This window comes from Ranitomeya variabilis, chromosome 5 (assembly GCF_051348905.1).
Source record: "Ranitomeya variabilis isolate aRanVar5 chromosome 5, aRanVar5.hap1, whole genome shotgun sequence".
In the NCBI taxonomy this organism is placed as follows: domain Eukaryota; kingdom Metazoa; phylum Chordata; class Amphibia; order Anura; family Dendrobatidae; genus Ranitomeya; species Ranitomeya variabilis.
In genome coordinates, this window is record NC_135236.1 from 341,829,252 (window position 1) to 341,844,122 (window position 14,871).

General features: G+C 41.8%; 1 protein-coding gene across 3 annotated transcripts in view; it reads right to left on the reverse strand.

The window, feature by feature from the left end:
* The window catches only part of LRRK2 (leucine rich repeat kinase 2), a 220,063-nt gene that overhangs the window by 78,223 nt on the left and 126,969 nt on the right, over nt 1–14,871 (reverse strand). For all 3 annotated transcript variants that reach the window (XM_077264815.1, XM_077264816.1, XM_077264814.1), the window contains exons 30-36: nt 14,295–14,524; nt 9,169–9,296; nt 6,678–6,896; nt 5,028–5,229; nt 3,906–3,994; nt 3,335–3,522; nt 2,976–3,130 (exon numbers count right to left, since the gene is read on the reverse strand). In XM_077264815.1, the coding sequence (XP_077120930.1) occupies nt 2,976–3,130; nt 3,335–3,522; nt 3,906–3,994; nt 5,028–5,229; nt 6,678–6,896; nt 9,169–9,296; nt 14,295–14,524 (1,211 nt within the window). The remainder of the gene's footprint in view (nt 1–2,975; nt 3,131–3,334; nt 3,523–3,905; nt 3,995–5,027; nt 5,230–6,677; nt 6,897–9,168; nt 9,297–14,294; nt 14,525–14,871) is intronic.

Consider the following 14,871-nt stretch of genomic DNA (forward strand, 5'->3'; position numbering starts at 1 on the left):
TATTGTCGTACTCAGGAGAAATCGCACAACAAATTTTGTGGGGCATTTTCTTCTGTTTCCCTTGTGAAAATGAAAAATTTGGCACTAAAGTAACATTTTTTGTGGGAAAAATTTAAATGTTCATTTTTTCCTTCGATGTTCCATTAATTCTTGTGAAGCACCTGAAGGGTTAATAAACTTTTTGAACGTGATTTGAGCACTTTGAGGGGTGCAGTTTTTAGAATGGTGTCACTTTTGGGTATTTTCTGTCATATTGACCCCCCAAACTGACTTTAAATGATGTGGTCCCTAAAAAAATGTTTTTTTAAATTTTAGGGAAAAATGAGAAATTGCTGATCAACTTTTAACCCTTCTAACTTCTTAACAAAAAAAATATGTCTCAAAAACTGTGCTGATGTACAGTAGACATGTGGGAAATGTTATCTATGAACTATTTTGTGTGACATAACTCTATGGTTTAAGGCAGGGGTGGGGAATCTTTTTTCTACCAAGGGCCATTTGGATATTTATACCATCCTTCGGCGGCCGTTCAAACTCCACCCACAAAGTACATCCTGACTCTGGTACCGGTGTCCGGACGTAATCTGTCATTGCATGCCCTTCAGTGTTCAGTAGTGAACACTGTGTGTGTGTGCTAACAGAGCAAGAAGAAATTAATGAGGTGTTGGCAATCAAAATACAGCTCCCTGCCCAAGAATGCGGTCCCTGAGAATCTGCCCGGGGGCCTGATAAAATGTCATCGAGGGCCGTAAATGGCCCTAGGGCCTGAGGTTCCCCACCCCTGGTTTAAGGGCACAAAAATTGAAAGTTTGAAAATTGCTAAATTTTAAAAAATTTGACCAAATTTCCATTTTTTTCAGAAATAAACGCAAGTCATATCAAAGAAATTTTACCACTAACATGAAGTACAATATGTCACGAAGTACAATATGTCACGAAAAAACAATCTCAGAATCAGTTGGAGCATTCCAGAGCTATAACCTCATAAACTGACAGTGGTCAGAATTGTAAAAATTGGCTTGGTCATCAAGTACAAGATTGGCTCTGTCACTAAAAGGTTAAATGGGGATTCCCAAAATCAGCACGTGATCTTATAATAACGTATACAGTACATATATTTACTCATTCGTGCCAATATAAATAATGCTGCCCTGTTTTGCACATATCACCTCCCAAAAGTGCCCCTCCAAACTCTATTTCCCTCCAGTTGCCATTGGAACCGTCCTGCTGTAGTTACAATAATCCTGGTTGATCATACACAGAGTGCAGTGCTTCTAAGATGACTTCCATCACTGACAAAGTGTATTCTAGCTTTTATAATACATTTTATGCTTCTCTGTGCTGTCTTCTATACAATACCCAACCTGACCGTTTTTTTTCCTGTCAAGTACATCAGCATAGCAGCCTATGTGTTTTTACATAACTGATTTCTCCCAGAGCTCAACTCTCCTGCACTTCTCCAGAATGGAGCTTGTAATTACTAGGCATTGCAGAGTTGTGCTTTGTTTGCTGCCTACTGCTGACAGATCAGTGATGTAAAATTGCAAATACTGCTCTGTTGATGCATATGGCAGAGGATTATCTTCCATATGCATCAACAGAGCATCATCTGCTGTTTAACATCACTAACTTGTCGGTAAGACAACATACACAGCTCAACGTTGCACTGCCTAATAATTACAAGATCTGTTGTGGAACTTTACCGCTGTAGCTCCTTTACTCCCAAGCCTGTTTTCACCTATGTGACCAGACCAAATGTTACAATACTTACCAGTGTCACTTTGCGTTTCCTACCCCACCCTCCCACCTCTGCTCCTATCTGGGAACGTACTAAGCTATACCAGGCTGTGCCCCTGAAAGTGATGTCAGATGCCCTGCTTGGGACATCTGAATGGAAAATGCAATGACGATGTTGGGACCACAGCCCCAGGTAAGGCTTCTTTCACACTTCAGTTTTTACAATCTGCACAGGATCCGTCAAAATTGTGCAGATTGAAAAATAAAATACGGGTCCACTGGGCCCGTTATTCTGATGGACCCATCAAGGCCATGCGCACCTGTTGTGTATGCGTCTTCACAACGCATACACAACACAACCCAGGTTAAAAATAATTTTAAAAAAATCGCATTTTTCTTACCTTCCGGCGTCCTGCGCAGCGTTACCGATGCTCGCGATGCTCCCGGCAGCTGACGTTCCCAGTAATGCCTTGCGTGCAATGACCTCTGATGACGTAGCGACGTCATCGGGTCTTTTCGCAATGCATTACTGGGAATGCTAGCTGCTGGGAGCATCGGCAACGCTGCGCGGGACGCCGGAAGGTAAGAATATTGCGATTTTTTTTTTTAACATTATATCTTGTTACTATTGAAGCTGCATCAATAGTAAAAAGAGAGAAAGAGCGAGCGAGAGAGAATTTTCCTGACTGGAAATTCTTTCACGCATGCTCAGTTTCAAAAGACAGCATCCGTCGCTGAATTCCTGCTTTTGACAGTCAGCGACAGATCCTGCGTCCATAGGCTTCCATTATAGCCAATGACGGGCAGCTCAGGATCCGTCGCTGAGCGATTTTCCGACGTACAGAAAAAACGTTCCTCTGAACGTTTTCTCCGCCCAACGGACAACAATTTTCCGACGGATCCAGTGCTCGACAGATGAAATGGATGGCCATCCGTCACAATCCGTCGCTAATACAAGTCTATGGGTAAAAACAGGATCCAGCAGAAAAATTTGCTGAATCCTGTTTTTTCAAAAATCGACGGATTTCGAAGGGAGCTCAAAGACGGAAGTGTGAAAGAAGCCTAAGACTTCAGCACCGGGGAACTGTAAAGTCTCCCTCAAGGACAGCAAACCACTGAAGCGTACTGGAGGACTTCGCCTTTTAAGGCTTTAGGGTTTACTTTTCTTGGGGGCAGATCTTCTCTCTTTATGTGCTTTAGAAACACTAATAAACAAGAACACAAAATGGATTGCACACCTCGGCCAGAAAGCATGTATGACGACACTTCCAAAAGCCTGTTGATGAGCCTGGACCAAAATCCCATGGGAAAATATGACATTTCATACAGTCTTACGATAACCTCTGAATTTTCACAGTGAGGTAGTTCTATCACTGGTCGTTGGTCAGATAAACTACAAAACAAAAAATAATTTAATGTAATTAAAACCAATTTAAACAAGAAGAATGGCAATGTTTTACAGTAATAATGTATTATCCTAAAACCATACTACATACACACTATATTTAGAGTTCTATAGACGCAGCCAAATGATTTGCAGGTCACGTCAAGAGCATGCACAAGTGCTCCAACGAATGACATGTGCCAACACCAATACCTGCTTGGAATGAGAAGTTGCTTTTCACTCAAGGGTAAAGCAATCTGAAACTTTTCCAGAAGCTTAAAATATTGTAAAATATAGCTTTCAGGAAATTTCTTCTTTTTAAATAGAAATTTTTCAACATCTAGACAGTGGATAATCCCTTTTGGATATCTGTGACATCCTTCAACTTTTACTGTCAAAATCTGAAAAGAAAGAAAAAAAAAGAAAATATAAAAAACAACAATAAAATATACATTTTCATTTATATTTGAGCATAGTCTATAAAAATTAAAAAAAATGCACACAAACGAAAAGTTTACCGTTTTTTTTCTATCTGGATGGTAAGTCACATGAATCCTCAAAGTGTTCATTAGGGCACATTTTTAAAAAATTAGGAATATGAGCAAAATTTTCATTTTTTCACTGTACACATAATGTAAAGAAAGACACTAGGAAATTTACTAATAATGTCACCTAAAGAAAATAAGAGATAAGCTCTTAATGCTAATTCTTTTATGCAGACATTTTTTTTTATATTGTATGCTATCCGGGAAAAATAAATGCAGTGATAGACTAGAATAATAACCTGTGCCATTATTTTACAGAGCCATTCAGGGTCCACAAAATACAGATCTCGCAGCTGTAGAGCAGGGTCCTCAAAGTGCAGTAATACTCCTGCCAAAATATAAATGAAGACAAAGCTATAAAGAAGCAAGGATACAATTTAATTGCTCATTTTCAATATTAATAGACTCGAGAACACATTATTATTTTTTAGTTTTTATTTTTTAAACTATGCGTACCTATCAGTTAAATTAAATCTCTCACTGTAGCTGACATGCAGAGGTATAGTATAAATATACAGCTTTTCCCATAAATTGAAATGGTTTACGGCATTCTAATGTATAATAAAGCAAATCATTTTCTATCTTGCCTTGGCAATTTAACCCATTTACGATTAGAGCATTTTGCTTCTAAACCACCAGTCACATATTAGTGATTGTGCACACATGACAATTTAAAGACCCTAACTTCATCATATGTTGGGCTATCAAAATAATGTGTTTCATTTTGCTAACACAGATTTTTTTTTTTTACACCTTTTTTATGGTAATATTTTTTTCTCTTTTTTTTTCTACATAAAATGTTAGGATTGTATGACTGGTGACCGGAGCCACAGCAACATTTTGGGTTGGTATGGATTGTGTGGCTCATAGACACCAGTAAAGCATTCAAGGGCTTTTCACTTTCTGGAAATTGGACCAAAACACTGTAAAATACCTAAAATAACAAACAGAACTAATACATACCTTCCAGAGGTCCAACACCAAGTCCCCACCTCTTCTCGGATCTCGGTGTTTTGGCTGCAGTGGTGACCTTACGTCAACAACGTGCATCACTGTGGCCAATCACGGAGCTCGGAAGCTTGTATCATCTTTGCTCAGAGACTGGCTACAGCGGTGATCAGCGCTGTCAACGTGACAGCACCACTGCAGCCAAAACAAGTCCGGAGTAGCAGCAGAGAGTTAGCACTGCACCTGGGGAGGACGAGTACCTACTCTGTCTAATATCATAGGTATTTTAGAGCATTTAGGGTACACTTTCACAAAAGTGAAAAACCCCTTTAATGCTACAGGCACAAGACAAGAGAGTACTTTTTCACTGCATAAGCAAGCACTTTGGTAATATACAAAAACAATTCAATTACCAGATTCATTTAGAAAATGAACGGCATGCTGAAGTTCGTGCTCATCCAAATCCAGCTGGTTTTCTTGTACGATATCTTGCAGCCTCCTGTGGTTAATTACAGGAAATTCAACTGGAGCATTTTGCTTTTCAATAAGAATTCTCTTCTCAAGTTCCAGATAACTATCAGGAATCAGCTGCCCAAGAACTGCTTGGTCCCGGATCTAAATAAATTAAGGAACAATACTAAAGTATAAAAAAAAGTGCTCTAAGGCATAATAAAATACCAAAATAGTTTCTAAGTATTTTGGAAACAACAACTTTCCAGTTACTTCTTTATAATTCCTCCATTTTCAAAGGCTTACAACTAAGACAGGTGAAGATTTACATGGTCCGTTATGGCGAATGACAAATTAAAGAGAAAAAGGGTCCTGCGTAATGTAAGGTCCCCCGATTGTCTCCAAACACTACTATAGAGGCATTCATGCAGATTTTTCATCTGCTAAGATGTTTGATTAGATTACTAATTGTGCAATCTTCGAAACATATACTTTTATTTTTCACATGATAATTAGGCAGGACCAGTCCAATGGGTGCCTCTTCCCCCAGACTAGTCCTGCCTTGGATCTCCCAATGAATCGTCACCAGATGTGATTGACAGACTGCGTATAATATTCGTTATAGCAGGACGTTAAGGCCGGATTCACACATCAGTGTTTTGCAGTTCTTGTATGGAAGGCAATTCATTAACCAGCCGCTGTTCTCCTGATCCAAACTCAAAGCCACATAGACATATCTACCTATGAAGATCAGGTCAGAAGACCTGAGGACTATCTGTGTACCGCGGTCTGTACTCGGACTCTGAAATATGGACATGTAATAATTATAAGAATTTCTATTTCTATAACACCAACATATTCCGTAGTGATTTACATTTTAGAGGGGACTTGTACAGACAATAAAGACAATACAGAATAACACATAACTCAGATACCAAAAGGAGAGAGGGCCCTGCTCGCAAGCTTACAGTCTATGAGGCGAATAAATGTCAATCCAGTCTTATGAAGATGGTCAATCACTCCTGGGGAGACATGACTAGAAGATCTGAGTGGTACTAGTCCATGGAAAGACACCCTGGCTGACTAGTCCTTGCTCATTATCATCTGAAAAAAGCAGGATAAAAGTGCATTCTTCTAAGATTGCAGCCTTGGAAATCCACATCAAACATCATCAGATTTAAAAAAAAATCCTCATAAGTAGCCTACAGTGGCAGCTGGGACAGTCAGAGCAAATGAAAGATTCCTTTTAATTTCATGTATAGAATTTGCATTTGGTAGCTGTTCATAGTCTAATGAAGTGCCAATACAAGGAAAGAGGCCAGAAATAAACTGCGAAAAAAAACAAAACAAGCAGAGGGATAGGAGAGACTTTTGAATTGCTAAATCAACAACTTGATATATTCTTAAAAAGAAGGAATGCACTTTTTTTCCCGCAGTCTTCTTTATTTTCAAGAAATATGGAATTGCAATCAGTTGCAGCGGTGTGCATCATCCACTTGTCAGTAATATTCCCTCTCCATTAGGTTACATGGATAAACTGTGCTGTAAACAGGTGTACAGAATGCAATGAAATGGCTCCGTGCACCCAGCGCAGAGGTCTGGGGTACACTTACCTTGAAATTCAAACACTCTTTTATGACTGACTTCCTAAGTTTTGCTAAAGCATCTGACTCCTCTGTAGCGTTCACAAAATGGTAATCCTGGACACATGGAAGCTCGCGCTGATTAAACAGCTCCATTTTTATTTTATTTATGCATGCTTTTCGCTGTTTTTCATCAGACACATCTAGGTGTGTTCCAACAAGAATAACAGGTGAGGAAGAGGCACGGGCCTAGAGAAAATACAAACGAATTCTATTAACCCATTAACGAACTTCCAACTGTTTTCCATTTTTGCATCTCTGGTTTTCAGTAACCACAACTATTCACATTTTTTTCACTGACATAGCTGACATAGACTTTTTGTCACTGATTTGGCAAAGCATTGGTATTGGGGCTGCAAGGACTCGTGATCACCAGGTTCTACAGAAGGTTCGGCACTGCTGATGCTTTTGTACACTACATAGCACTCAATGAGAGTTATGTAACTCAAAATAGAAGACAGGAGCTGTAATAAACAACTTCTGTCTTCTCCCCATGGTCCCTGGCTGTGTTTGACACACAAAGACTCGATCTGTTCCTGCTAGATTGCTGGAGCTTTAGGGTATGTGCACATGCTGCGGATTTTGCTGCAGATCCGCAGCGGTTTTGACGCTGCGGATCCGCAGCAGTTTTCCCAAAGTTTACAGTACCATGTAAACCAATGGGAAAAAAAACCCGCTGTGCACATGCTGAAGAAAAATCCGCGCGGAAACGCAGCGGATTATTTTCCGCAGCATGTCAATTCTTTGTGCGGATTCCACAGCGGTTTTCAACCTGCACCAATAGGAAAGTGCAGTTGAAAAACCGCAGAGGAATCCGCAGAAGAAACCGCAAGAAAATCCGCAGTGAAAACCGCAGTGGTTTTGCACTGCGGATTTTCCCAAATCCGCTGCGGAAAAATCCGCAGCAGAATCCGCAACGTGTGCACATACCCTTAACTGCCGGAGCTTTAAATTTACTGTAAAATTACACTTAACCTTAGGAGTAGGGTTGAGCGACTTTTATTTTTATAGGATCGGGTCGGGTTTCACGAAACCCGACTTTCTCAAAAGTCGGGTCGAGTGAAATCGGCCGATCCTATAAAAAAGTCTGGGTCGGGGTCGGCCGAAACACGAAACCCAATGCAGTGCAATGGGATACTACGGTTCCCAGGGTCTGAAGGAGAGGAAACTCTCCTTCAGGCCCTGGGATCCATATTAATGTGTAAAATAAAGAATTAAAATAAAAAATATTGATATACTCACCTCTCCGACGCAGCCTGGACCTTACCGCTGGTAACAGGCAGCCTTCTTTGCTTAAAATGAGTGCGTTCAGGGCCTTAGATGACGTCACGGCTTGTGATTGGTCGCGGCCCCCCATGTGACCGCCACGCGACCAATCACAAGCCGTGACGTAATTCTCAGGTCCTAAATTCCTAGAATTAGGAATTTAGGACCTGAGAATTACGTCACGGCTTGTGATTGGTCGCGTGGCGGTCACATGGGCTGCCGCGACCAATCACAAGCCGTGACGTCATCTAAGGCCCTGAACGCGCTCATTCTTAGGAAGGAAAGCTGCCGGAAAGAAGCCTCGGACGCGCCCTGCTTCTTTCCGGCAGCCTTCCTTCTTAAGAATGAGCGCGTTCAGGGCCTTAGATGACGTCACGCTTGTGATTGGTCGCGGCAGCCCATGTGACCGCCACGCGACCAATCACAAGCCGTGACGTCATCTAAGGCCCTGAACGCGCTAATTTTAAGCAAAGAAGGCTGCCGGTTACCAGCGGCGATGTCCAGGGGCCTCCGGAGAGGTGAGTATATCAATATTTTTTATTTTAGTTCTTTATTTTACACTTAAATGTGGATTCCGATACCGATTTCCGATATCGCAAACATATCGGAACTCGGTATCGGAATTCCGATACCAGTTTCAGAAGATCGCCGACCTCATGGCCGACCCCACACAGGGGTCAGGTCGGGTTTCATGAAACCCGACTTTGCCAAAAGTCGGCGACTTCTGAAAATGGCCGACCCGTTTCGCTCAACCCTACTTAGGAGGTTACAAGTGTCCCGTTTTATTACCTATGCTAATGTTAGCTTACAATTCAGTGAAATTAATCTATGATTCCACTTACAATAGAGCATACATACACTTTGGCATCTGTTTTTTAATAGAATCTATGTACTATGTATATGTGCATATGTATGTGTACTATGTATTCCTTATTCTTGTCTAGGATCAAAGGGGTAACATTTCTCATTGCGGAGAGTGACATCTCAAGCCTGACATGCCAAGTTGAGTAAACTTTTAAGCCTTGCAATGCTACTCTGGGAAATATGAAAATTGTCTCTCCATAGAGGACGAGTACTAGGAACTGTTCTTCATTTTCTGTTGCTCTCACCACTAAAAGAAGGCTGTATTAGTGGAGTAGGAGTTTATATTTTCATTCTCTTATTAACATTATTTAACACCATACAAAAAGATTACCTTTATGTTAAAGAGCCAAGGTTTTATTGCATCAACTTCTGAGGCCCCTTTGCTAAGATCATAAACCACCAGATACAAAGCACGTGGAGTCATAAAATGTGGGTGAGTGCTATAAAACTCCTCTTGGCCTGAAACCAAACAAATCACAATCACTAACCAACTTTATTCACGTAACAAAAATCAGAAAAAAATGGCCAAAAAAAATTTAAAAACCAAATCTTATACTCTTCAGAATTATGCACTGTATGTAATGTAAATTAAACAAATATGGCATACTTTTTCACTTTGTAGGGATCAATACCTTTTTTTCATTAATCAGTCAATATAACCTAATGAGGGCCTATTTTTTGCTCTACAAACTGTAGTTTTGAATGATTTGAAAGATCAATTTGTTTTAAAATTCAAAAACATTCAAAGCATGGGGAAATTGTGAAAGAAATCAATATTGCCATGATTTTTTTTGGTGGGGAAGGAGCTTGCTGACTTTATCGCATACATTCTATATTAAAAAGTATTTGGAATGATTTTCTGAGACTAGTAAACTTTATTATTTAATAGATTGTGGTAAGTGAATGCTTGTTTTTGATCCGCATTTATTGCATTGTTTAGAGAAGAGTGGTGCCTCAAAATGCCAATTCTGGCATTTTGATCTTATTTCTTGTAGATTGGATTAATTTTATATTTTATCAATGGGGTGATATCAAATATCTCACATATATTTTTTATTATACACTGCTCAAAAAAAATAAGGGGAACACTAAAATCCCACACCCTAGATATCACTGAATGAAATATTTCAGTTGCAAATCTTTATTCCTTATATAGTGGAACGTGTTGAGAACAATAAAACATAAAAATGATCAATGTAAATCAAAATGAATATCCCATGGAGGTCTGGATTTGGAATGATACTCAAAATCAAAGAGGAAAATCAAATTACAGGCTAATACAACTTCAGTGGAAATGTCTCAAGACAAGGAAATGATGTTCAGTTGTGTGTTGCCTCCATGTGCCTGTATGACCTTGGAGTTATATCCTGTTGTTTAAGTGTTCCCTTTATTTTTTTGAGCAGTGTACTTGATGGGAAAAAGGAGGTGACTTGAAATTTTGAATGTTTGTTATATATATATATATATATATATATATATATGCACTGCTCAAAAAAATAAAGGGAACACTTAAACAACAGAATATAACTCCAAGTAAATGAAACTTCTGTGAAATTAAACTGTCCACTTAGGAAGCAACACTGTTTGACAATCAATTTTACAAGCCGTTGTGCAAATGGAATAGACAACAGATGGAAATTATCAAGACACACTCAATAAAGAAGTGGTTCTGCAGGTGGGGACCACAGACCACATCTCAGTACCACTGCTTTCTGGCTGATGTTTTGGTCACTTTTGAATGTTGGTTGTGCTTTCACACTCGTGGTAGCATGAGACGGACTCTACAACCCACACAAGTGGCTTAGGTAGTGCAGCTCATCCAGGAAGGCCCATCAATGCGAGCTGTGGCAAGAAGGTTTGCTGTGTCTGTCAGCGTAGTGTCCAGAGGCTGGAGGCGCTACCAGGAGACAGGTCAGTACACCAGGAGATGAGGAGGGGGCCGTAGGAGGGCAACAACCCAGCAGCAGGACCACTACCTCAGCCTTTGTGCAAGGAGGACCAGGAGGAGCACTGCCAGAGCCCTGCAAAATGACCTTCAGCAGCCCACAAATGTGCATGTGTCTGCACAAACGGTTAGAAACCGACTTCATGAGGATGGTCTGAGTGCCCGACCTCCACAGATGGGGGTTGTGCTCACAGCCCAACATCGTGCAAGACGCTTGGCATTTGCCACAGAACACCAGGATTGGCAAATTTGCCACTGGCACCCTGTGCTCTTCACAGATGAAAGCAGGTTCACATTGAGCACATGTGACAGACGTGACAAAGTCTGGAGACCCTATGGAGAGCGATCTGCTGCCTGCAACATCCTTCCGCATGACCAGTTTGGCAGAGGGTCAGTAATGGTGTGGGGTGGCATTTCTTTAGAGGGCCGCACAGCCCTCCATGTGCTCGCCAGAGGTAGCCTTATTAGGTACAGAGATGAGATCCTCAGACCCCTTGTGAGACCATATGCTGGTGCGGTTGGCGCTGGGTTCCTCCTAATGCAGGACAATGCATTTCCTGCAAGTTGAAGGCATTAAAGCTATGGACTAGCCCTCCCATTTCCCAGACCTGAATCCGACTGAAGACATCTGGGACATCATGTCTCACACCATCCAACAACGTCACGTTGCACCACAGACTGTCCAGGAGTTGGCGAATGCTTTTAGTTCAGGTCTGGGAGGAGATCCCTCAGGAGACCATACGCCGCCTCATCAGGAGCATGCCCAGGCGCTGTAGGGAGGTCATACAGGCATGTGGAGGCCACACACACTACTGAGCATCATTTCGTTGTCTTGCGGCATTTCCACTGAAGTTGGATCAGCCTGTAACTTCATTTTCCACTTTGATTTTGAGCATCATTTCAACTCCAAATCTCCTTGGGATATTAGTTGTGGTTTATATATACACACACACACACATATTATATACACATATATGATAGATAGATAGATAGATAGATAGATAGATAGATAGATAGATAGATAGATAGATAGATAGATAGATACACACTCACCATATCTCCACCCCTGGGTGTGGTTCATTTTGAAAAATAAGAACAATTCCGCATTTCTTTTTTTTTCCCCCATTATGCGGTTTACAGATCAGATTAATTTATTTTATATTTTGCTACATCTGACTTTTACAAACTCAGCAATATCATATACGTGTAGTTTTTACATTTTTTTAATGGAAGGAAAAGGGAGTTACCGCATATACTCGTGTATAAGCCGAGTTTTTCAGCACATTTTTTGTGCTGAAAACGCCTCCCTCAGCTTATACAAGAGTCAATTGTCTCAAAGTCAGCGGGGCAGGGGGAGCAGCTGGTCACAGAGGCAGGAACCAGCGGCTGGGGCTAAAGCCTGTGCCGCGGCTAAAGAGAAATTAATATTAATTTCTCTTATAGCGCGCACAGTGACACCCACAGCCGCCGGCTTCCAAAAAACATGCTACTCATCCTCCAGCGTGCCCTCGCAGCATCTCGATGGTCCCGGCGCCCTCACAGCATCTTGTTGGTTACGGCTTCCAGCAGCTCTTCCTGTGCTGAGCGATCACAAGGCACCGCTCATTAAGGTAATGAATATGCACGCGTCTCCACTCCCATAGGCAGGCAGGGAATATTCATTATCTTAAGGTGCGGTACCACGTGATCACACAGCACAGGAAGAGCTGCTGGCGCCGAAACGAGGTGCTGCGACAGCACGCTGGATGTTGTTTTTTTTTAATTGGAAGCATGCATACCAGGACAGGACAGCTACGGGGGGGAGCCACGCATACCAGGACAGTTACGAGGGGGGGAGCCACACTTACCAGGACAGCTACGAGGGGGGGAGCCACGCATACCAGGACAGCTATGGGGGAGCCACACATACCAGGACAGCTACGGGGGGAGCCACGCATACCAGGACAGCTAGTGTGGGGGGGAGCCACACATACCAGGACAGCTACGGGTGAGCCATGCCGTCACTCAAATCTTCAGGGGCTTTCGGCGCCGCCCCCTCCACGCTTTTTTATACTGTACTGTACTGTACTGTATACTGTACTGTATGAGGAGGCACGATCAGCTGAATACAGTATACAGACGCTGTAAGGCGGGGGACCTGGGTGACAGGCTGACACATGCAGTGCGCATGCCCAGGAATCCTAGCCCCGCACTGTGCATAATGCATAACACACTGAGGGGCTGGGATTCCCAAGGTGGGTGGCCGCAATGCCCGCACAGGCACAGTCTGCAAGCCTGGCTGGGACGTCAGACGGCCAGAGCTTAAACACAGCGCAGGTGCCGGTTTTGAAGCGAAAAAAGCGCGGAGGGGGCGGCGCTGAAAGCCCCTGAAGATTTGAGTGACGGCAGAGTAGCGGTTCAAGCTGGGGAGTGAGGACCCGCCTCCCTGGCTAAAGACAGGTATTTTGGATAAGTTTCAAAACGCTTTATTTTGGGAATACTTGAACCAAAAACTAAAAGAGCCACCTTGTTAGAATGCAGCATTACTGCTGCACAAGGTGGCTCTTTTAGTTTATAACGGCTGGAGGGGGGTGACAGTGGCCCTTTAAGTATATAATTCCACGTGTTAATTCATAGTTTTTATGCCATCAGTTTGAATGTACAATTTTCATAGTCATGAAAACACAGAAAAATCTTTAAATGAGAAGGTGTGTCCAAACTTTTGGTCTGTACTATATATAAAAAAATAACACAGTATTGCAGTATATAATAAAAATCTCTGTCTCCTAAGAACACCAGCCACGGGCTAGCTTTCATAGAAGTACTGTCTTCAAAGGCACAGAAGGCCTTTAACAGACCCTGGCCGTCACGGCAATCCATCTGCACCTCACTGATGGGCGACTAGAACAGCGTACCCTCCTGTAAATGCTGCTGTCACAGATTTAAAAGGGCATTTAACAGGTTAATAGCGGCGGGAGGAGGTTTGCTCCACCTGCGGCTTTTAGTGGCAGATGAAGGCTAACTAGTACAACTATCATATGCTAGAATAGAAGTAGACTGTTTGCGAGCCCCCATATGACTGTACATCATGTGTCGTTAAGGATTGAGTGCTTATATTTGAGGTTAAAATTCTTTTTCTTTTCAATTGGGTTTCAATAAAAAAAAATTCCGATTTACCCCTTTATCCTTTGTGCTAAACTGTCCATTGCTGGTTATGGAATGAGTTAACAGAGGATTCATCAGTGAGAAGGTCTGACAGGGAGCATTTAACTCTTGTCTGTCTTTTCCAGAGTCCCTACCTGCTGATATATGAAAACCTGCCATATCAAGTTTGACTGTGCAGCATAACAAACGGCCTGTAAAAGTCGTTCTGCGCCACTTTTTAGATGAATCCCAAATGCAAAACATTTTTTTAGTCCCAACTATATTCATTTAAGCGGAAAAGAAAGGATCTCTAAAGGTGGACAACCCATTTGGCACCAATTGGAAAATGTAACAAGCTATCCAAGAATAAATGTATACAGGTTTATTACCCGCAAAGTCCCAGACATTCAGGGTGATTTCCTTCTTAACTTTCCCCCTTATTAGAATGGGCCAGTCCTTCACATCAATGCCGATGGTGGCCTTCTCCGCACCGTGCCCTGGGTGCCTTTCTTTCATTAGCTGATGTACAAGCGTTGTCTTGCCACTTCCGGTATTTCCCATGATCAACAGCTTCATACGATTATAAGGAACAGCTTTTTTTAATCGTTGCTGAAGAAATCTAAACAAGGTATATGGTGTTATTAGGTGTATGAAATCTGTGTTTTATAGCTCAGTTAATATACCTTAAGAACATAAGCAAAGCCATATGTACCAATCCATAGAATACTTTGTACAGAAAAAAAAATTTAAATAAATTGGCCATCAACATCACATCTTTAATTTTCTGACGACCTACTTGTATTGCAAGCATATTTTGACCACAATTAAAACTAATGCCTTAGGGCAGGGATGGGGAATCTTTTTTCTGCCAAGGGCCATGTGGATATTTATACCATCCTTCGGGGCCGTACAAACTCCACCCACAAAGTACATCCTGACTCTGGCACTGGTGTCAGGACGTAATCT